The sequence below is a fragment of the Acanthisitta chloris genome, unplaced genomic scaffold (assembly GCF_000695815.1).
Source record: "Acanthisitta chloris isolate BGI_N310 unplaced genomic scaffold, ASM69581v1 scaffold20354, whole genome shotgun sequence".
Taxonomy (NCBI): domain Eukaryota; kingdom Metazoa; phylum Chordata; class Aves; order Passeriformes; family Acanthisittidae; genus Acanthisitta; species Acanthisitta chloris.
In genome coordinates this window covers 30,012-53,045 of record NW_008671322.1, presented here as the reverse complement: position 1 = coordinate 53,045, position 23,034 = coordinate 30,012, and the positions used below count along the sequence as shown (strand labels likewise).

Sequence of the window (23,034 nt, the reverse complement as noted above, 5' to 3'; positions counted from 1 at the left end):
GGGGCCTGGTCCTTAGTTCCCCAATGTCATTGATTCTGTGCTTCCGTTACCTGTTTTAAAGGCACAAGGAAATATTTTAAGGGGCAGACGGTGACCCTCGCTTGGTGTATCTCTTCCTGCTCTCTCAGCTTGTTCCACCTGAAGGGATGTGGGACCCGGTGCAACCCCACCATGGCTGGACACGCAGGTCGGGGTGCAGCTGCTGCAGCCCCACCATGCTGGGACTCACACAGGCTGCAGGGGCTGAGGAGGCTCTGGGAGCCATGGAGGCATCTTCCATGCTTTAGGCTCACAGAATCACAGAGTGGGGCAGGCTGGAAGGGACCACAGTGGGTCATCTGGTCCCACCTCCCTGCTCAGGCAGGGCCATTCTGGAGCACAGGGCTCAGGATTGTATCCAGATGGTTCTGGAATATTCCCAATACTTGTATACATTGATGAGGTCCTTCAGTCATCACTTCTTGAGGCTGAACAGCCCCAACTCCCTCAGCCTTTCCTCCTAAGTGAGGTACTCCAGTCCCTTAAGTATCTTCATTGCCCTCCCCTGGACCTGCTCCAGGAGCTCCATGTCCCTCTGGTCCTGAGGAGCCCAGAGCTGGACACAGCACTCTGGACCTGCTCCAGGAGCTCCATGTCCCTGTGGTTGTGAGGGGCCCAGAACTGACTTTTGACTGTCACACAGTGAAATTCCCTTCATTTTCTTGGTCCTTTGATGGAACTGCTCTGTCTTGCAGGACTGGCAGCCTCCCTTCGCGTGTGATGTGGACAAGCTTCACTTTACACCGAGGATCCAGAGGCTCAATGAACTCGAGGTAAGTTGGAAAGTTGAGCATTGCCTCTGCTCCCAAGTGTCAGTGTGTTTTTTGAGAAGTGGTGTTTGCCAGAGGATTGGCCCTGAGCTGACAGCACTTGGGACCTCTGAACAGCAGCTTTTAATTAGCACACAAATTCATCTGTTTCAGAACCTAGTTAAAAACATTCCAAGCATAAAAAGTAAAGTTAATGCTCATTTAAAGGAACATAATTCAGGCCTTTCCCACGCAGAAGTGCTTATAAGTGGTTAAACTCTCTAGTGCCACAGATCTGTGTCTGTTTTGCACACATGGAGCATCTTTCAAAAGGAGAAGAGATGAAGCACTTGGAGTGCTGTAAAAATAGCCATCCTTGGAAGGAACAATTGCAAAATGTGGATTCATTTGGTGGAAATTTGCTGTTCACAAGCACTTCCATTCACTGCTGCTGTGAACTGAGCCCAGAAGGGAGTGTGAGGAGTCCTGGTTGGCTCAGTGCTGGTACCAGTTGGCATGATGATGACTCTCTGCCTGATTTTTATTCTGATTGTTGCTTTCTAAAGTCCTCATGTCATGTGAAGGGCCAGGGGGAAGGCTCAGATACTGCTTGGGGTGCTGAGAGAGATTTGTGTGGCCACAAGCTGTTCAGAGCTCTCTAGAGTTTACAAACAAGCTAGTCTGTATAGATATGGCCACTTTTTACCTTAGGAATAGAAAATGTGCTGAAAACGTGTCAAAATTTTAAGCCAAAGTTGCTGCAGTTTAGCATCTCAGCAGTGCAGTGATGTTACTGTGGGAATTGCAATGCATCCAGCCAGGCTTTCCTTGCCCTGACCTCTCTGTCTCATGAACAGGAAACAAATGCAGTTGGGAGTGAGAAGAGACAACAGAAACAAAACCTTTTTTAATCTAATTTTTTAAAATAAAGATGGATTTATTTTTGGTTTATTATGAATTTACCAAATTGTAATAGACTATTACAGTTGTTAGTGTAATAACTGCAATAAATCCTGGCAGTGGAGAGGGTTTAGGTGGTTTAACAGTGAGAACTCAATCCTTGGCTGTCCTCAGAAACTGCTTTTCTTAGTGCAGCAAAAGGTAACAAAAAATTACTTGAGGAAATCTTGGTGATACCTGTTTTTTTTTTCTCTGCATATGATGAGAGGGAAAAATGCCAAATGCCCCTTGCAGAGGGCAAAGCTGATGGTGCAGTGGAGGCTGCATTACTGTAAGCCTTGAGGTGCAAACCCTTAATCTGCTTTTAGCATGCAGCTCACTTGTCTGTTTCTTTTCAGGCCCAAACCCGTGTAAAACTGAACTTTCTGGACCAGATTGCGAAGTTTTGGGAGCTTCAAGGATGTACCCTGAAAATTCCACATGTGGAGAGGAAGATCTTGGATTTATTTCAGCTCAATAGAGTAAGATCATTCGGGAGAAACTTACCCTGAAAAGCTGCTGTGGTACCTCAGTTCCTGTGATGGTGTCACAGCTGCTCAGGGCAGATTTGGGGTATATCTAAGATGGAAAAAGTTTTCTTTGGTTTAAGCTAGCAAAACTGATGGGACAAGAGTACGGAACACATGGAACTCTCCATGTGAGCTGGGAGATCATGTTGATTTTTCAGCTCTTCCTAAAAGCTGAATTTGGGTATAAACTTGTCAAGAATAAACTTAGGCTTAATTGGAGAAAGTTCCTGACCAGTGACAGCAGGGAGATTTGGAAATACAGGATAAATATCCAATGACTTCTAGGATGAAACTTGTTAAACTTCTGGAGAAGTTCATGAGTTCTGATAGTAAGGGAAGGGATTCACTGACCTGAAGGATATGTTATCTCTCTTCTTTGTGTAGGAGAGTTTTTGTTTGGGTTTTTTCAGCTTACTTCATAGCTCTTGTTCCAGTGAGAAGAACTAATTGTCCTGTTGGGATACAAAGTGCCAAATGGCAGCAGGAAAGTTCTGAGTAGGCTGAGTGTTTGCACATCAAACACAGGACTGACTTGCTTGTGAAGTAATTCAAGTTTGCAGTTCCTGCAGAAGTTACATGTTCTGTATTCCAACTGTTACCTTCAGACAACTTCCATGTTTTGCAAGTTTTAAAATCTATATTTTGCTGGTTTAAAATGTCAGTTGTGGTGTTGTCTTGCCTTTTTCCTTAAACACTGATAATTTTACTAATCAATATATGACCATTTTATTTTCACTTTTTAGCTAGTTGCAGAACAAGGAGGATTTGATGTGGTTTGCAAGGAGAGAAAATGGACCAAGATAGCCACGAGGATGGGATTTGCTCCTGGCAAAGCTGTGGGCTCTCACATCAGGGCACATTATGAAAGAATCCTCTATCCCTACAACTTGTTCCAGTCAGGAGCCAGCCTGCTGGTAAGCTGTGCTGAAGCTAACTCCAGTCCAGAGCATTGAGCAGCCAGTCTGGCAAGGTCCTTTGAACTGCTGCAGTGTGTGGCTGCATTTCAGGCTCTGTGGCACCACATGCCACCACGTGTGGTGGTGATGCAGTTCAGAAAGCCGTGGGCAAACCTTTAATTAAAAGTAAGCTTTTAGCATTAATCTTCAGGGTAACCTCTCACTCCTGCTCTGAACACTGTGTTTGGGTTTTCCCTCTGCAGTTTACAGAGGCCTCATGATAACAAACTTTGACTGCCTGTAATGATTTCTGTACTGCCAAGTACTGCTCTATCCACAGAACATTCCAGGTCCATCTCTGTGCCAGAGGCAGTGCTGTGGGTGTGTCACACACACAGTGTCTGAGGGTCTGTGCCAGCCATGCCAGTGTTGTGGCACTAACTCATCACGTCTCACTAAGGGTGACAAGTGAAGAAAATGTCCTGGTGGGTGCAGTGTGGCTTGTGACTTCTTCCAAGCTTAAATCTTCATCCTTCCTAGATCAGTCATCCATCCTGGGTTTGGCCATTAAACCAAACCATGGGGCTGGCTGAGAGGAAGCCACATACTCTCTAATGAGCAATAGGCCTTTTCTGCAGTTGTTTCTTTGGAAAACCAAAGCAGTTGCCAACATCCAGTTCTGTTTATTTGAAATGCTCTTTCCATGATGATATTTCAAAGACAGGAGTGTTGACTTTTTTTAAGCAATAAAAGACCTAATTCAGTTCCAGGCATGTCCCTGTGCACAGCAATCAGCACAGGCCTGGACACACAGCTACCAGAATGGAGGAGGGATGTGATATGAGTCACGAGAGGTTAGAATTGGGCTTTTTCTTTAGGCAGTGATGATCACTTCTTAGTGCAGAAGAGCTAAATTCTGTAGACCCTTCAGAAAAAGGGGCCTTGTGCAAACAGAGATAAGGACAAAATGGAGTTGCATATAAACAACTTCATGCTGGGGAAACTGCTGGATCAAAAGTGTTTTGCTTTGCCTCCAACACATTCCTGTTAGGCAGTGGAAAGCAGCACCATTTTCTGAGGGCATTTCAGTGGAAACTTGGCTTTTTCATTAGGTCTGAAGACTGTGGTTTCACTTTGGGCTTAATTTGGTCTGGTGGTGTTTGTTAGATCTGACTTTGCTGCCATAGTTTTGAGGTGCAGTTGTACAGGGAAAGATGCAATTAAAAGCTGTAAAACAGTGAACATGATACCACAGTGCCCTGGAAATGGTCACATGGGTAATACTCACCTTCATGGTTTGCTCAGGATCGGACCCTTTAGAAGAGAAAACCTTCTCATATGTGGACATGCTCCTTCTGAAATGTACCTTTTCAAGCTCTGTCTTGCAGTGAGCACCTGACACTTGCTCAAAGTGATGTGGAGGCAGTTCTGGACAAGTGATGTATTAAGGTGGACTTACTTCTTTAGCTCCTCCCCCCAGCTGTTAAAATATTCCTCTCCTATATGCGGCAAACAGGGATTTTTGAGTGGCCTGAGAAAATCCACAGAAATAATTTGGGTTAGCTCACTTTTCACTCTAATTTGGCTTTTTTTCTTCTTCCTGACAACATTGTCTTCCAAGAGGGTTTGTTTTGCAATACTTTTATTGAGGAAGAATCTCAGGTGAGATTGTTTTTGGCTCCTTTCCATGTGCTTTCAATAAGTGGTGCTTTCCCAGATGCTTCTTGTGTAGGTGTCCATTATTGTGTGTCTGCTCAATGTTTTCCTGGGAATCTAAGCACCTGCGTTGTGTATTTGGAGGAGCTGTGGCTGTTGGATGTGACAGCTGTCACTGGGAGATGTGCTCCCTCCCTGTGATACTTCAGCAGCCTTTAGAGAGGAGCTCCTCACACAACTTGGATGATCACCCAGACAAGATTAGTGATTGCATTCACTGTTTCTTGCTTTTTTTTTTTTCTTTATTTGGTAGTACTTAAAGTATTCATTGACTTTTTTTTCCTTGAAAAGCAAAAAATATGGAATGATGTAGTTGCCACTGATGACTGTGCCATGACTTAAATCTCATCCAGATCTGTGTATAGCATTATTGTTTATGTGCCTAAAATACATGTTAAACTGGCTTCAGGAGTTGCTGTGACAGATACCCCAGCTGGAGATATTTCTGTCTGCATATGGAACTATTGGAACTCTCTGGAGCAGTTCGGAGGGGAATGGAGGGGAATAGCAGGTTTTTATTAAAGTTCTTGTTCAGTCAAACAGCAGAAATTCCTTAAATCAGCCAGTTTCCAATACTCACAGCAGCTCTCCACAGGGGGAATGTTTATTTTCTTCTTGTCTTGAAACATTGGAGTAGACAGGCCTTGGCTGTTGGTCTCCAGAGTAGTTACAGTGAAGCTGTTGATGTGCCTGTACCTCACTTACCTTCCTACCTGTAGTACCCATTGGTGTGGTACTGCAGGGCCTTGCTCCATGCCCAGAGGGGTCGGTGTCCCTCTGTGTGAACTGAGGCATCCAGAACCTTCTGGCAGTGCATCTTCTGTCAAGCATTACTCACGTGTCTCGTGATCTGAAGTGCAGTTGCAGCGTGGGAGCTCGAGTTGGTCTCACTTCTGTTCTTCAGTGGATGCAGCTGGTTCAACACTTCTGGGTCTGGTCTCCTGTCCAAACTAAGGCTTTAGTGGCCTGAGTGGGATTGGTATTTCCAAAGGATTATATGTGTGTGCCTGTAATAAAGATGCTTCAGTGTAATATAGTTCTCTGAGAACCTTCCTGGAGAAAAAATGAGATCTTTGGTGGTTCTTACCCTCCATGGATATACATAGCAGGGGTAGAGCAGTTGTGCTCTGTTCAGGGAGCCTCAGTGATTGGCTTATGCTTAAATTACTACTTTGCAAACATCTAAAACTGGAGGTAGTGAATTGTATCCCTCTATTTTTTTTTTCCATTTTTTGACATCCTGAAGGCCTTGTGACTATTTCTGCTGTGTCCTTTGTGTGCTCAAGGAGCTGCTCCTCACGGGTTCAAAAGCTGATGGGCTTTTGCCTTGCTCTCTGCCAGCATTGAGGTGGTATATTCAAGGATCATATGTGCAACCACCTTCTTGGAATGTAGTGAGATCAGGAGCACAGTGTGTGGAATGAGCTGGTGGTGAATCCGTGATAGAAGCTCAGCCTTGCCAAAGGCTGACTGGGAGAGATGCCAGCTGTGGCCTTGGTTGAATACAGTTGATTGGGCCAGCGTAGGCCTAAAGGAGATTCAGAGGAATTCAGGTCTTCTCTGGTGCAGTTGAAGAAGTTCATTAACAGCCATTCTAATCCACTGCTTTAACTTGGGTTACAGACACTGGGAAATGCAGCAGTTGGTGAGACCTCAGTATTCAGGAAATGTCTTCTGGTGGTTTGCAGTAGCAGTGAGTGCTCTTATTTTAGTTTGTTTGGGTTTTTTTTTTTTGCTGGGCACTGCTAAACTGAGGCAAGTTGCACAGTTACGCTGTCTGTTGGTTTTTAAGGTTTCCTTATTCTTTTGTTTAGGAAAAGCTGTTTGCCTTCTAGACCTTGGTTTTCAAGGATCATATGAGCTCTGTTACCAGAAGGAGTAGAAACTCCTTTTTTTTTTCCTTTGCCTTTTTTTTATTTTAAGTGAAAAATTTGTTTCACTGCAGACACGACTCAAGGAATGAGATTTTATAGAAGTCCTTTTCTGTTCTCTCATTTTCATCTTTTTCCTACTCACTTGCCTTTTCTGCTTGTCCGTTTTCTGTTCTGAAAAATTGTTAGCATTTACTTTCTACCGCTGATGTTCATGTGAAATAATTCACATCATCTTTTTTCACATTTGCTTGATGCCTCATCACTGGAAACACTCAAGGCCAGGTTGGATGGGGCTCAACCCAGTCTAGTGGAAGGTGTCCCTGCCCATGGCAGGGAGTTGGAATGAGGTGATCTCTAAGGTCCCTTCCAACCCAAATCAGTCTGTAGTCCTGTGATTCTTTCTCTAGGGTGAGCTTTAAGGGGAGAAGCTCTTGTGAAGAGCCAGCCTCAGTGCCCTAGGTTCCAGGAACACACACAGACAGAGACATTGCCCACCTCTGAGTGTCAGCCAGGACCCACACACTGCTCCTGGGCACGAGCTGCGAAGTTGGGTGGGTTTGTGTGTTTAATGTTGACATGAAGTCAGCCATTTGCTTTCAGAGAGTAAGTCTAGAGCTCACTAGGTCTCAGACCAAAGACAGTTCCAAACAGCCTGGGTTTGTGGAGGTTCCTTTGAGCAGTGTCATGGGCTGTGGGGGATGGTTAGTGCCATCCTGCTGCCCTTGGGTGGTACTGTTTGTTGTTATATACAGAATGTGTTCAGCATAGACTTGTCTTCTAAAGTACCATTTTCTCCTCCTTTTGCATCCCCGTTCTGGCTGTCATTTGTTTCTGAAAGTCTGATTTCTGTGCTGTCTGTGGAGTGTCATCATCCTCACACCACTGCAGTGGTTCTTGCTGTGCCTCCCCTGTTCTCTTTGCTGAGAACATGCTTGTGATGGGAACAGATGAGCAGAACCAGGGAAACGTGGATCCAGCAATTCTGTGCACTACTTCCTGACAGCATGAGACTTTGTTTCTGTAGATTTGTTGGTTGCTCATTAAAAACTGTTTCATTTTCTCTGCTGTTACTGAGTGCTGTGTGGCTTGACAAACAGGGAATTGTCATTAATTATTCTGTTTCTTGCCAAATGTATGCACAGTTTTCAGCAATTAAATGTGTTCATTCAGCAGCTTGAAAGAACTAAAAGTGTTCTTGCATCTTTTTCCCTTCTGCCCTTAATTCATGCAGCACTTGTCCTCTCCAGATCATGGAAACAGGGGAGCTCCTGTGATGTCTGTTGGACAAAACTGCATTTCAGTTAGGACAAGGATGTGTGATAGGCTGTAATTTATGTTGCTCTGTGTGTTGTCATCACAGCAATGCAACCTGAGGACACTCGGCAGCTCCAGAGTGCTAGGGATGACTTAAAGGATGATTTAAAAAATGAGTTCAGCTTTATTTAAGATCCTTGATTATGGTTTATGCAGTCACTAAATGGGCAGAAAAAGTGATTTTTTGTGACTTGTTCAAATAAGTAATGTTACCATTGCTGCACATGCTGGTTTGTTAGCACAGGATTATCACGGTATCATAGTATATTAAGGGGTTGGCAAGGGCCTCAGAGTGCCAACCCCCTGTCCTGGTCAGGGACACCTCCCACCAGAGCAGGTTGCTCAAGGCTTTAGCCAACCTGGCTGTGAACACTGCCAGGGTTGGGGCAGCCACAGCCTCCCTGGGCAACCTGTGCCAGTGTCTCATCACCCTCACAGGGAAAACTTACGTCTAACATCTAATCTAAATTTCCCTCTTTGAATTTCTCCCCATTCCTCCTTGCCCTGTCCCTGCAACTTCTAACCAACAGTCCTCTCTAGCTGGAGCCCCGCTTTAGCCAACCTGGCTGTGAACACTGCCAGGGTTGGGGCAGCCACAGCCTCCCTGGGCAACCTGTGCCAGTGTCTCATCACCCTCACAGGGAAAACTTACGTCTAACATCTAATCTAAATTTCCCTCTTTGAATTTCTCCCCATTCCTCCTTGCCCTGTCCCTGCAACTTCTAACCAACAGTCCTCTCTAGCTTCCCTGGAGCCCCTTCAGCTCCTGGCAGGTTGCTCTGAGGTCTCCACACAACCTTCTCTTCTCCAGGCTGCACAGCCCCAACTCTCTCAGCCTGTCCTGGTAGGGAGGGTGCTCCTGTCCTCTGATCAGCTCCATGGCCACTTGCTTCAACAGTTCCATGTCCTTCAAATTGCTCAAGCCTTGTCTACAGTTTTTTCCCTGCAAGGCAGGAAATCGTTCTACAGAGTTTGTACTGGAAGTGGAGGCAGAAGTGAAGTAACCAAATTGTGTCTCTTCAGTGCTTGCAGAAGCCAGAGCTCAGCAGCGACACGAAGGACAAGGAGTACAAACCCCATGACATCGCGCAGCGCCAGTCGGTGCAGCCGGCGGAGACGTGTCCTCCCGCGCGCAGGGCCAAGCGGCTCACGGCCGAGGTGGGTGAGAGAGCTCTGCCCCAAGTCCCTCTGCAGCCACGTGCACAGGGTTGGTAGCTGTCACAGGACACGTTACCTGGGTCAGGTCACTGAGTGTGTGTGCACGGGCACAGCTGGTTAACCTCTTTGTCATTGCTAAACACACCTTAACACTCCTAAGTGCATAAATTGTAAGTAATAGGGTAAGAATTGTTTGGTGGTTCCTGAGGTTTGAGGTGCTAGAAGTCTCTGCTGTGGAAGCTGTTTGTAAGTGTGTACACTGGGTAATGTTTTTAGCATGCCTGTAAACACTCTGAAGCTCTTAGGTTCCAATACAGGTGACAAACTCTGCACGTGAAGCTTGTTTCTCACAGCTCTGAGCTGTGGCTCCTCAGCCTCTGAGCAGGAGTTATTCTTTAGATGAGCTGGGAGGTTTATGTACATCTTCCATGAGCTGAAGTAGCTATTAGGGCAGGGAAGGTTGGTGTTATAACATTAGCATTGTTGTATTTCATTTGCCACTCTTGAATTCTCTCCATTTGTGATCGTTTACCCAGGCAATACAAGGGAAAAATGCATAATGTGGAGTCAGTATGGGTTTGTACAGTCTTACATGTGCTTAAGAAGTAATACTTACCTGGAGGAGCATAAAATATGTTGATTCTGAGTGTCTTCTGTGAAGAGATGTTCCAGGAGGTCATAATGTGTCTCCTTCGTTGCTGGAAAACAGTAATACTGTGGCTCCAGCCTTTCCAGCCTGGTGATTCTGCCTCCAGAGAGTTACTATTGCTTTTGTGTGAGCAGATGAAGAGATGGGGAGGATATTCCCAGGAGAAGGTCTGATTAGTGGTGACATCATGAGTTAGGAAGGTCACGGTTGGCTTCAGACTCTTATTAACTCCCATTGTTCTGGGCTTGGGCTTTATTAGTACCAATAGGAGAGCTTAGCTGTTGCAAATTCTGCCTGTAATTATGCTTAGTTAATGAGTTACAATTAAGGTTTTCTAAAGCTTTGCCACTCAAATACCTGGTTTCAAGTGGATTTATAATTCTGAGCAAACCTCAGTAGTCTGAGCTGAAACTTTCCACTTGGAGTGTCTGCCTGAGGCTGAAGGATGCTGGTTCCCATGGATCCCTTAAGGATTAACAGCAGCAGGAACACACACCAAAATTCCAGCTGTTTCTCTGGCAGTGGTGTCTGATGGCACTAACAAAGAGGGCACGTTTTTGTCTTTCAGTGGAAAAAACTGCTCATCCTTACCCAACAGGCAGGGCTGCAAACCCAGCTCCTGCTCTGAGCAACTCTGATGTCATGCACTTAATTTTTGTGGAAAGAAAATCCTTGATTAAGAGCAGAATGGAGCACACAGCTAAGGTCGAACTGAGCAGCAGGGACTGACTGGCTGAGCAAGGAGCTGTAGTGTTTTAGGACAACAGTTTCCCAAAGTGAAGATTGGTTGATGTGGACATTTCTGTTCCATTTCAGTGCAGTCAGCCAAGGTGATTCAGTCCATTGTATTCAACATCGAAGCCCCAGGCAGTTGGCATTTGCACTGACCTGGTTACAGAGCATGTTTGGTTCATGTGTCTCAACTTTTTGCTCTAATGAGATACACACGTGTTTGTTGGTGTGTTAAACTGTAAACCCTCATTCTCATGTTTGCCAGTTTGACACTTCCTGCCTTTCACAGGCTGACCATAAACCTTTGAAAGAAGTGAACCACAGAAAAATTCTGTGAGTTATTCTTACTAGCAAAAATCCAGCCTGTAGGATCAGCGTTAGTTTGCTGTTGTAACACACACAGTTCTACCTTGCCCTTTCCTACCTGGTGGGTAAACACTCAGGAGAAAATGCTCATAATGAGAAAGGAAAAGGGCAGTGGCAGTGACTGGTTTCACAGTGCAAAGGATTTAGGTGCTTGGTGTAGAAAAAGTTCAGTGTGAAAAACCACAGCAGTGCTGCGGGAGTGAAAGTGAGATGAATTGATGTGATAAAGGCTCAGGCCAAAACTGAGCTCTGTCTGTACCCTGTGCATCAGCCTACACTGAGGTTCACAACACAGCTCTGAGAAGCTGAAGATGCCGATGTTGGGGTGTCTGTCCCTGCCTTGCTGGAGGCTCAGTGCACGCTGACCCTGAGGCAGTGCTGCTGCATGCAGTGAGCAGCAGGTTTTTTGCATACCTTAAGCAAAACCTGGTCTGCAGGACCCAATCATTTGGACAAGGAGAGCACAAAGAGTGATGGAGAAGTAATGTCGAAACCTGCTCTGTAAAAATGCAAATCAAACAAGCAAAGCCTACAAAACCCCCCGACTGAGTAACAGCCCCCACAGCTCACCTGGGGTGTGCTCAGTCCTTCCTTAGACCTGGGCCACAGGTCCCCCCATTTGGGGTTCAGGGAGTGGCTGACAGTGACTGACTTGTTGCACGACCTCAGTTCTTGAAAGAATTAACCTTAAAAATAGTGTTGGAGACACCTCTTGTAACACTTGAGAGATTTGAGAATTGCTCTCCTGAGTCTCAAAACTTCAGAGAAGAAAGATAAGAATGACATGGAAAAACATTGTTCTGTGTTGAAGGCTCTGCAATGCAGGTCCTGCCTTGGGGACCAGAGCCTGTTCTGCTTCTCAAGGGCACTAGAAAACCTGTAAAAGCTCAGAGCTCCTTGTTCCTTTGCTCCCACTGAAACCAACCCCAACCCTGGTGTCATTATTGGCACAGGCTGTTTGTAGGATTTCCTTTCAAACCTCCCATGTTGTTCCCTGTGTTATTCCCTCTGAACTCTTTGTGAATATTTGAAGACAAGTATTTCAGAACTTCAGGTGTCTGGTTAGATTTATTGGTCCTGAAGTTTAAATGAAGTTGTCAGAGTTCTGTCTCTGACTTCTGCCTGGAACGAGGCAGGTACAAGTCTGAAGTCCTTGGGGTACCTCAGGGAGGTGTTTGTGTCTCACACCAGCTTGTTCTCTGAACCTTGGCCTTCTTCTTGGCATTTACTGGAGCAGGTTAACAATTGGAGTAAAAAATACTGCTTTGAATCTGGAAGTCAGAATTGTCTTCCCCCCCTCCCAGTTCTTTTCTCAGCTCTTGGGAGTGTCAAAGTGCGTATTTTAAACCTTGCAGGCTCTGCCACCAAGTTCCTCAGCTACAGAGACTTGCAGGGAATGGTTTAGCTCTTCATAGACAGAGTCCTGTGGGAATCCTGGGATGTTTTGGGTTGAAAGAGGTGGTAAAGATCATTGAGTTAGAACTCAGTGCTGGCCATAGCCAGCCTGTCCCGCAGCACAGTGTGCAACTGGGGAGGCCAAGGCCGCTGCTCCATGCTGGGGAGAGCAGCTGGCAGTGAGCATCTTCCCAGTCAAGTGTCAAACCAAAGTGTTCCAGCCAAGGATGTTACTGAGGCTTTGTTTTCTTTTTTTTCCCCCCACCTTTTTAAGGCAACCAACATCAAAAGTGAGTCTGACCCCCCTGAAGGCAGAACTCACAACCTGAGGCGCAGGATGGGCTGTGCCCCCCTGAAGAGTGACAGTGGTGAGTGACATGATGTGGAAGCACACACAGATGTGGGTGTGCAGCTTTGGGCTGGGGCACTGGTCTTTTCCTTCCTTGGTCTGGGGCTGTGTTTTGGGTTTGTGCTGAGCACAGGGACGATAACAGAGATGTGTTTGTTCTTGCTGAGCAGAGCTTGCACAGAGCCAAGGTCTTGGCTGCTTTCTGTGTTGCTACACTGGGGCTGGGGGGCATGGGAGCTTGGGAGGAGACACAGCTGGGACAGGTGACCCAAACTAACCAGAGGCATAGTCCAGACCATAGAATATCATGCTCAGTGTGTAAAGCTGGGGAAGAAGGAGACAGGGAGGATGTTTGGAGTGATTGCATTTGTCTTCCCAAGTCACCATTACCTGTGACAGGGCTCTGCTGTCCTGGTGGTGCTGAACACCTCCTGCCCATTGGAAACAGTGAATAAATTCCTCATTTTGCTTTGCTTAGAGTCATAGAATCATAGAATCAACCAGGTTGGAAGAGACCTCCAAGATCATCGAGTCCAGCCTCCAACCAGTAGCTGTGGTTACTAAACCATGGCACTAAGTGCCACCTCCAGTCTCATCTTGAAAACCTCCAGGGATGGTGAATCCACCACCTCCCTGGGCAGCATATTCCAATGCCTGATCACTCTCTCCCTCAAAAATCTCTTCCTAGTATCCAACCTAAACCTCCCCTGGCAGAGCTGTGCCCTCTTGTCCTTGTGCTTGAGTGTGTGGCTTTGGCTTTCCCTGTTAAACTCTCTTTGTATCAGCCCATGACTTTTCTAGCTTTTCCCCTTCCCATTCCCCCCCAGTCCCACTGGTAGGGGGTGAGCATGGCTCTGAGGGGCCTGGCTGCTGCCTGAGGTTAAACCACTACAGTGGTTTAAGGCCAGAGTGAAATTCAGCACTTGAAATTATTGAAGGTATTTTAACAAACCTCTAAACTTCTGTTAACTTCATTTTTAAATTGGAATTTATGGTAGAAGTTCTTTTATGGATTTGAAGTCTTGTTTGTTTTGCAAGTGGTTGAGCTTTCTTGGAGAAAAGCAACAAATAATCATAAGGGATGCTAATGTCCTTTAACACCTCATTTTTCCTGTTGCTCAGAGAAAGAAATGCGCAGCATGGTGAAACTGCCTGAGAAGAAAGAAGTTCCTGGGGAGCTGGAGAAGGACAAATCCAAAGTCAGATCTAAAAAACCCACCAATGCTGTGAGTACTCTCTTCATGGGGATTGCAGGTGGTTCTGGTATTCTTTGGGGAGTGTGGTGAAACCTCTTGTCACTTCTGTTGTGCTGAGGACTCCTGTGCTCTTCATGGAACCCTGTGGCTGAGGCACAGCAGTATCTGTGCCTGCTGGAATAGCTTTACTAGTAGAGCTCCATGCTTTACAAAGCTGGAAATGACAGGATAGTTGAGTTTCACTATCTATAGCTCAAGTAGCTTGTTTTCTGTCTCCAAGGTGAAGTCTCAAAATAGGCAGAGTCCAGTCGGAGAGGTTCTTGTGTCACCTGATCTCTGCCCATTGCTCTTCCCACTCAGGGAACTCAGTGCAGGCTGTGGCACTTAGCTCTCCCACAGACCTGTCCCCAATTCCACAGTTTCAGCACTAACTTGGAAGTGCTGTTGTTCAAATGTATCTTAGAAACCCAACCCTGCTCCTGCTCCCAGCTCTCCACACCCACCACCTACTCCAAGACTCCCCAGCCTGACAGCAGTGGGAGGTGTCTCACTCCTGAGGAAATGATGCCGAGATTCTTTCTGCCCATGCCACTGCTTGGGTCTCTGCTAAAGTCAAACATGTTCATGTTTAATCCACACCTGTAGGACGAGGACTGCAGACATCAGAAGCCTGACACCCCCACAGCCCAAACCAAAACACTCGTGGGAAGGAGCAGGAGATGCTGCTGCTTTTTTTTTTTAGCATAAGACAACAGGGCCTGCCTGTCCTTACAGCTGTGTTCTGTGTGTGGGAAGAGCCTTCTAGGCTGTTGCTGGTGAGGCTGCAGGCAGCCCTGCCCAGGCTGGAGTGCCTGTGCCTGTTTCCTACTCTGTCACAATTCCCAGCTGTCCCTGCCTAAGGCTCTGCTGAGAAACTGCTGCCTTTCCAAATTAAAGTGAAGGTCTTGGCCGGTGTCTCTGGGGGAAAGAGAGGAACATTCCCAGACAGAGGAGCTCCTGTCTCTCTTCTGAGGGCCCAGGCAGTCAGTCTGAGGGCTTTGAAACACCTGAGCACAGGCTGCATGTGGCAGCAACAGGGAAAGGCTTTGTGAGCCTCCAGCAGATGCTGGGCTGTCCCTGCCCATTCCCTGGTGTTTGCGCTGTCCCTGCCCAGTCCCAGGCACTGGGCTATGCCTGCCTAGGCCACAGTGCTGCTGATATGAACTGTCCTGGCACCGAGTCAAGTTGTCTGGCATTTGGAAAAAGAAATACATGGAAAAACTTGATCTCATGTGCTCCTTCCTTACATTACAGAATAATTTATTTATGATTTGAACTTTGTATTTAAACTCTGATGTGAATATTTGGTGTTTGCTTGTCTCATTTCCACTGCTGAGATAAAGTAAAACTAAGCTTTGGGAAATGTCACAGATGAGAGTTACCAAACTGCTCTTTCCCCATGAGTTACTTCAGTCTGGCATTTCCCCTCTGGAACTGTGCTGCAGGTGGACCTGTACGTGTGCCTGCTGTGTGGCAGTGGGAATGACGAGGACAGGCTGCTGCTGTGCGACGGCTGTGATGACAGTTACCACACCTTTTGCTTAATTCCACCCCTCCATGACGTTCCCAAAGGTGACTGGAGGTGTCCCCAGTGTCTGGCTCAGGTAATCGGATGAACTGCTGGGCTGAAGGTTGTTTTGTATTTTGTGGGGTTTTTTTAATAGGCATTGAGAATGCAATTTGTTGTTGTTTAAGGTCATGCAAACAAGGTGCTAAGAGGTAAAGCTAAAAGGAAGATTGGGTGTGCTTCAAACTGGAAAGCTGTAACGTAATTTTGGAGGCAAAGCTTGGTGTCTTTGGAGGACACTGAGTTTCAGTTGGCACCGTTCTCCGTTGTTAAAAGTGGAGTCTCACTGAGTGCTTCAGTATGGAGCTCTGTGCATCTCTTTCTGCATAGCTCTACTAGAGGAAAGAGAAATTGGACATGTTAACTCATTAATGTCTATGCAGATTTGTAATGAAATCAGTGATTTGGTGATTGAAGCAGTTTCTTCTTGTGAGTTGGCACTTCAGGGCAGTGAGTTCCTTTTGGTGCTGTCCTGCCTGCTTACCCTCAGCTGCTGTTCCAACAGCTCATTTGTGTGAAATCTGAGCAGTGTCCTATCAATGTGTTACAGAACTAATTGCCTTTCAATTGCAGGAGTGTAACAAGCCTCAGGAAGCCTTTGGGTTTGAACAAGCAGCTCGAGACTACACCCTGCGCACCTTTGGGGAAATGGCTGATGCCTTCAAGTCAGACTACTTCAACATGCCAGTGCATGTATGTGCCTGCTCTGTCCTCATGTTGTCCTGCAGAGCTCAGTTTGTGTGCTTGGTTCGAACAGATCACTGCTGAGGGGGAGGAGGGAGCTCTGGTTTTGAACAGGTTGAAATCCCAAGTCAGAAGTTCTCGTTCACAGCAGTGAATCCTAGTTCTTGCTGCTGTTGTGGTTTCATGTTCCAGCAGCTGCTTATAGTTTTGTTTGGGTTTTTCCCCACTTTGGAAGAAGTGTCTGTGTGGAAGAGAGCTCTGACTGTCACCCATTCTTGGGAGAACAGAGCAGCAGTGTCTCCCGGGTGGAGCCACATTGCTGCTGCAGCTTTTTGCTCTTGTTGAACCAGTTTTGAAATGTGGAAATGCTTCGAACTGGTGCAGGTTCCTCCCTGAGACTGCTCTGATGCACATGCTTCTTACCTCCTGATTCCTCAGTACATACTCCTTTTCCTCCTCCTTATGCCTAGATGGTCCCCACTGAGCTGGTGGAAAAAGAATTCTGGAGACTCGTCAGTACCATTGAAGAGGATGTGACAGTGGAGTATGGAGCTGACATTGCTTCAAAGGAGTTTGGCAGTGGCTTCCCGGTTAGGGGTGGGAAGTTTAAAGTTAGACCAGAAGAAGAGGTAGGTCTCTGAGTTCACTGTGAGTGTTTTTATTGCAGTTCTCCATTGAATAAGGCTCTTTGGTTCAAAGCACAGTATTAGAACTGGGTTGCACAGTGTTTGGTTTGTGTATCTGTCTGGCAGAAGAGGAGAATTCATTCAGGGGGTTGAATAAATAAAACTTGCTGTGATCAGACATTCAAAGCCACAGGTTTATCCTAGTAGTTAATAAGTAACTACCAAACCAAATAAAACCAAATAAAAAGGGACTCATTTTAACAAAGCAGGTCAGGTCAGGGGTGTGAGAGGGGCAGAGACAATGGAGGATTTAGGCTGTGATTCCTTGGCCTGTTTGTTATTCCCCAGCTGGGAAAGCTGCTTCTGCTGCTCTGTAGCAGTTTGATCTTGGGTTATTTAGTTCCTGTTGTATAAACCTGTGACTGTTGTGGTCACTTTTCAGGAATACCTTGACAGTGGCTGGAATTTGAACAACATGCCGGTGATGGAGCAGTCTGTGCTCGCTCACATCACTGCTGACATCTGTGGGATGAAGCTGCCTTGGCTGTATGTAGGAATGTGCTTTTCCTCGTTTTGTTGGCATATAGAAGACCATTGGAGCTATTCCATTAACTATCTGCATTGGTGAGTTTGAGGAACAAACCCAGCCTGGGAAACAATCTCCCTTTCCCTTAATTAGTGGCCCAAAACCAGATTGAGAGAGCTCAGCTGTCGTGGCACAGGGGTAAATTTGACACTGTAATTCCAACATTGATTTGGTTTTGGAACAAGAGGTCATATTTTGGAAAGAGACATCCATTCCCAGTGTTACAAAATCCATGAGATGCAGCAGATACTCCATCAAATGTTTTATTATGCTCAGTGTGAACTAAAACCCATGTGAGTTCGCTTAAAAACCATCTAACTTCAGCCAACAGCTTGGATCCTGCACCTTTTGTCTGCTAGATGGATCATGCTGTCATAAATCCTCTCATCAAGCCAACACTTGTCAGCTGTAATCAGGACAGATCTTTGCCATCTCTTTGATATTCTAAATAGATTGAACTTCTCGAACTTCTCACCTTACAGCAGCTTTCCTAGAGTCTGGATTACTCCTGTCACTCTTCCTGAAACCTTTTAAGGTCTTTCCCTTTCCTTGTTCACATGAGTATTCCAGCAGAGTGGTGAAACCACATCCCAGCTGCTGGTCCCTGGGTCCTTTTTGGTTGGCTATTCAGGTGCTGCTCCATGAATAGCTGCTGCTGCAGTACAGCCCAAGAGCCAGTGACTTAATTCACTTGTTTTTGTGGTACTTACTGGTTTTAAACCAAATGTTTGTGTGAGGGTAAGTAAAGGAGTGATAGGATTACATGGGAAAAAGGATCATCCTTGGCATGTGTTGCTGCTTTTCTTTGTCCGAGTCTTCAGTCAGGCTGAGAACTGTGGGCAGGAGAGGAGTTTTTGTTTGCAGTACAAACTTCATTTCTTCTAGGAGAGCTTCCCTCGCTGTTGATAGAATGGGTTTGTCCCTCACAATGTGCCCCAAGTTGCATTAGTGTTTGCAGCAAGGCCAGAAGGATGTTAGTGCATACATGTACATGTCACACACGTGTGGTAAGTTGGCACATGCGAAAGTTGCCCAACCTGCTTTCAGTTTATTTCTCTTCCAGCAGGAAAGTCCTTGATATCTTTTCTTTTCATTTGCAGATATTCTTCTTTATTTCCCATCAATGTAGAGGTTTAAGTCTGGGATTTTAGCCTGTTGGAGAGCAATGTGCAGAGGAGGTTAAAGCTGTTCTTGGCCAGAGCAGTCAGACTGAATGACCTGCTGCTGAGGAGACAATGCTGCAGACTCCAGAAGGCAGGACTGGTTCTTGGGTAGTCCTGTGGATGGCACGTCCATCTTCAGTGTTCATGTGCCTTGGAGGAGGTTGTGTCCTGGTGTAGTGAAGTGCCCCAGGCTGCAGCAGCAGAGCTTTCCTGGGTAAAGGCAATAGTCTTCCTGCAGGGCTGAGTCCTATCTTAGCTCTAGAAATGGCAAAAGGAGAAAAAACCAAATGTTTGCTTCTAAAGGTGGTTGGAAATAAATAAGGTGTCAATACTGGTCAGAGGAAGAATTACTGTGGTTGGTGCTGGTACTTCTGCAGGCAGAGATGTGGAGCTGTCAGGTAGCGGTGCAGGAAGTCCCTTCCAGCCCCCTGCAGCATGCTGCTCCCTAGGGCTGGCACCTCAACACCTCCACTAGAGCTGTGTCTCTCCATTACCTGCTGTCCTGATGTCCAGAGGCCCCAGTTGCAGTGTCCTGGTCTGAGTCTAGCGTGGTTCGTATCTGCTGTCACCCATTCCTTGGTGCTGACACGTTATCAAGGAGCTCTTGACTTATCCAGGATTGGGGTACACAGGATGGTTTTTAGTTGCAGCAGTGTCTGTTCTTCATGGATTCCAGAGTTGTTCCAGGATGATGACCAGGCCCAAGGCTGCAGAGTCATTTAACTCTCCCTAATGACTCTCCTTGTGCTCCTCCTTGTGCTCCCAGTGGAGCTGCCCCTCCGCAGTCCCTCCCGCTGGCTGTGTTCTTCCCCCTGACAGGTGCTGTGTGCATACAGGAGTAAGATCCTAGGGATGAGGGATATGCTTCTGGAGTCACACTTGCATCGTTTCTTTTGGAATCATCCCAATTGCCTCATGATTTATGGAAAAACAGAACACTGTTGGGTCAGTTGTACTGTGGCAGCTCTTCAGGAGTCTTGGGCTAAGGAGTTAGTCTATTTTCCTGTCTAAATGCCTTTTCTAACCTCATTCTTTGTGGTCCTGGAAGGCATTTTCAGCTTGGTGCTGCAGTGAGCCAGTGTCAGTGTAAACCTGAAACAGTATCTGCTGGGACACATCTGCATCACCCGAATTCTTTCTACTGACCTGCATGGGTCATTGCTAGTTCTTTGTTGTTTTTTGTACCCTTTGAAGTCTTTTCCATAATTTGGAAGTTTGATTTCTGCTTCCTCTGTGTTGCTTTTCTGGCAGTTGTGCACAAGACAAAGAACTGGCTTTGGTTGTTAGACCCAAGAGGGAGTTTGTGTTCATGGTAAAAGGCAAGCAGCAGTTGTGCTGGAATCAGCAGAACTTCACTAAGGACTTCTTCAGACACCCATCCACCTCCTGTAAACATTTGAAGTTCCTGCTCAGAAGTGTAGGCAGTTAGAAACTGAGGTGTGGAGGGAAGGACCTGTGTAGGATGTGAAGGTTCAGGAAGGTGCAGAACCTTTGCATTCCCTCCTGGTGACATGCCCTTCTTTTGACATGGTGTATTTGAAATCAAAAGACTGAAAATGTAACTTAAAGATTGCTTATATTTAACTTTCTTTAATGATCTTGCAGGGGGGAGCCCAAAACGTGGTATGGAGCCCCAGGGTACGCAGCTGAGCAGCTGGAGGATGTAATGAAGAAACTTGCTCCAGAGCTGTTTGAGTCCCAGCCAGATCTCTTGCACCAACTTGTCACCATAATGAACCCGAACACTCTGATGGCCCATGGAGTGCCTGTATGTGTCGGACTCCTGTGCTCCTCCCCACACCCAACCCTCCTTGCTTGGGAATCTGCTTAAGCTGAGAATTGAAGCCACTTTTGTTACAAAGATTGTGTGGTGGTTTCCATGCGTGTTGTATCTTCCTGATCCACTATAATGTGCCAGTGTGAACAGATGGGCAATGGAATCATTGCCTTTGGAGTCACTTGGCAAACTCTTCTCTGGAGATCCACCTTTGGATATTTCTGTTTCTGTGTCTCAGCTGGAAGGTTTAGCCTCAGCCTTTGGAACAAAGACAGGAGCTCTTGTATATCTGTTCAGTCAGAAACCAATTTTTTGGCATAGAGTTTCTGTCAAGGGCCCAAACCCCATTCTTCCTTTGTCATCCACATCCTCTCATTTTTCCTGGAGATGTTCATAGGTATTATAAAAAAAGACACCATTTTCATCAGTTTCCATCATATTCCATGCTAGATTATTCATGGGAATTATGTCCCTTTACAACTTAATTGGCTTTTGACTAACCTTGGGGCTTAAAGGAAAATCTGGACAAAGTAGCAAAATCTGTGGTGTCTCCTATGTTTTAGGAGCCTCCAGACTGGAGAGATGCAGGACAACTGCTTTCATGCTGTCCATATAGCCCCAGCATTATTAGATTTACAACAGTATGAGCTTGTAGCTTCCCAGTTTCTCTTCCCTGCAGGTGCATGTTGGACAGAGCTGTGCCTGTGCCCAGAGGCAGAAGTGCACAAGGCCCAGACTTAGAACTGCTCAGAGTGGGGTGTAACTGGATGGACCCTTTGCTTTCTGGGGTTTTCCATAGCATGTTACCAAATACTAGTTGTAATTCTTGGGCTTATGGTTTAAGACTCTCCAAAATCCTCCACAAGTCACTGGGAATGGGAAATGCATGTTCACTTTGCAGCCCTCAGCTGTGTGTAGGTGTGAGCTGACACTGCCCTGTCTGTCCTCCAGGTGTACCGAACCAACCAGTGTGCTGGGGAGTTTGTCATCACCTTTCCCAGAGCTTATCACAGTGGCTTCAACCAGGGCTTCAACTTCGCTGAGGCCGTGAACTTCTGCACCGTCGATTGGGTACGTCCAAGGCAGTTTCTCCCTGAGTGAGCAGTTCCAAAGCTGTTCCTGCTGGTGTGTGACTCTGATTTACTGCTCTTGCACAGAGCTAGGCCACAGATCAGGAGGAGCCTGTTACTGGCCACATGTGATGTTCGCTGAAGGTGCTTCTGTCATGTACTGAACCATGGGCTTCCTCTGTTCCTGAGGTTTGGTTTGGAATCACACATCAGGACTGATGGAACCTTTTCATGCCTGAAATATGAGATGCACCAAGTGCTGCCAGAGTCTATTCCATCTGTGTCCCCAAATTCCATTTCAGATCCAAACTGGAATGAAATTTCCCAGTTCATTGCACTGGAACTCTCTTAAGAGAGGTGCTTTCTGCAGCTGGAAACTAAGTCCGACTTGGATTTTCTGCTTTAGCTTCTGTGCTAAAATCGGATGGCACATGTAACACACATTAAGAACAGCTAAATACTTTGTTAGTCCTCTTGGGAGAACAAAATGGGAATTGGATCTGATGTGAGAACAGCCTCTTGGACTGCAAGAGGTGTGTGGGCTTGTAGGAAAGAACACTTTAATGAGCAAGGAGCAGAAAGTTCTCAGGTTCAAACAGAAGGTTTGCAGCCCAGTGCTTCATTCCCAGTGAGCTTCCCTCAGCTCACTGAAGCAGCAGAGTTAGACACACACTGCGGTTACTAGGTCAGTTATTCAATAAGTGTTTTGTCTTTTTTTAAGTAAGCACAAATGGAGGATTATTGCTCCAAAGCTACAATTTCTCCTTCCCATCAGATGACTCAGGCACAAAGTGTTGCCTCATCTCAGATCCTTTGAAGCTTCTGATATTTCAAATTACTCCTGTCATGATTATCTTTTTATCCCCAAGAAGGTCTGGGCTGTTTGTAAGTGTAGTCCAACTGAAAAGGTTGCTAGATTCAAAAAACATCACTTAGAAGAGGGAGATGACTAAAACTGGAAGAAAGGTCTCTGCACTGTGACTGTACTCTCTGTCAGTTGGTTTGGTTTGGTTTTCCGTCATGTCCTGCCATGAGTTCCATACCAGATTCAACACAGAACCTCACTGTACCTGAGCATCACTGTCTGCCTCCCTGAAAATCAGTGACCTGCCCAGCTCAGGGTGAATTGTGTCCTCTGCCTGCAGCCAGTTAGGGGCTGCAGTGGTGCACCCAGTCAGCAGTTCCTCATGCTGCAGCACAGTTCATGTCCCCATGAACAGCCCTGGCAGTGCCCTGCACCTGCCTGGCTTGGGGCATCCCTCTTGTGGGGAGAACAGAGGAGGTCTAGGCACTTGTCCCTTTGAAGCTTCCCCAGCCTCTGTGTGTTCTTAGCTTGGGCCTTCCTGAGCCAGCTGTGGTTTAGTGATTTAGTTGTCCCTAATTACAGCCTCTGCAGACAGTGCAGCCCAACCACAGCTTCCCCCCAGAGTCCATAGGGACAGAGCCACAACCAGTCTGGTGTGCACAGCTCGGGGTTTTGGTTTCTCTAGGTTTGCACTCTGAAGGATGAATATTGTTGCTAGAAGGATTTGTCTTGGCCTTTCCTTGGGGTAGTTTTTGGTTAGCAGCATAAAGAGTTAGTACCTTAATGCCATTTCCCACAGCTGCCCCTGGGCCGCC

General features: G+C 46.3%; 1 protein-coding gene across 1 annotated transcript in view; it reads left to right on the top strand.

The window, feature by feature from the left end:
• Nucleotides 1–734: 734 nt before the first annotated feature.
• Nucleotides 735–23,034, top strand: part of KDM5B (lysine (K)-specific demethylase 5B) — a gene marked incomplete at its 5' end in the record, with an annotated part of 45,904 nt that continues 23,604 nt past the window's right edge. Inside the window, 13 exons of the mRNA XM_009074065.1 lie at nucleotides 735–812; nucleotides 2,087–2,209; nucleotides 3,001–3,171; nucleotides 9,081–9,215; nucleotides 12,632–12,725; nucleotides 13,829–13,932; nucleotides 15,387–15,545; nucleotides 16,082–16,201; nucleotides 16,663–16,821; nucleotides 17,261–17,442; nucleotides 20,173–20,335; nucleotides 21,296–21,415; nucleotides 23,019–23,032. Of these exons, the coding sequence (XP_009072313.1) occupies nucleotides 735–812; nucleotides 2,087–2,209; nucleotides 3,001–3,171; nucleotides 9,081–9,215; nucleotides 12,632–12,725; nucleotides 13,829–13,932; nucleotides 15,387–15,545; nucleotides 16,082–16,201; nucleotides 16,663–16,821; nucleotides 17,261–17,442; nucleotides 20,173–20,335; nucleotides 21,296–21,415; nucleotides 23,019–23,032 (1,622 nt within the window). The remainder of the gene's footprint in view (nucleotides 813–2,086; nucleotides 2,210–3,000; nucleotides 3,172–9,080; nucleotides 9,216–12,631; nucleotides 12,726–13,828; nucleotides 13,933–15,386; nucleotides 15,546–16,081; nucleotides 16,202–16,662; nucleotides 16,822–17,260; nucleotides 17,443–20,172; nucleotides 20,336–21,295; nucleotides 21,416–23,018; nucleotides 23,033–23,034) is intronic.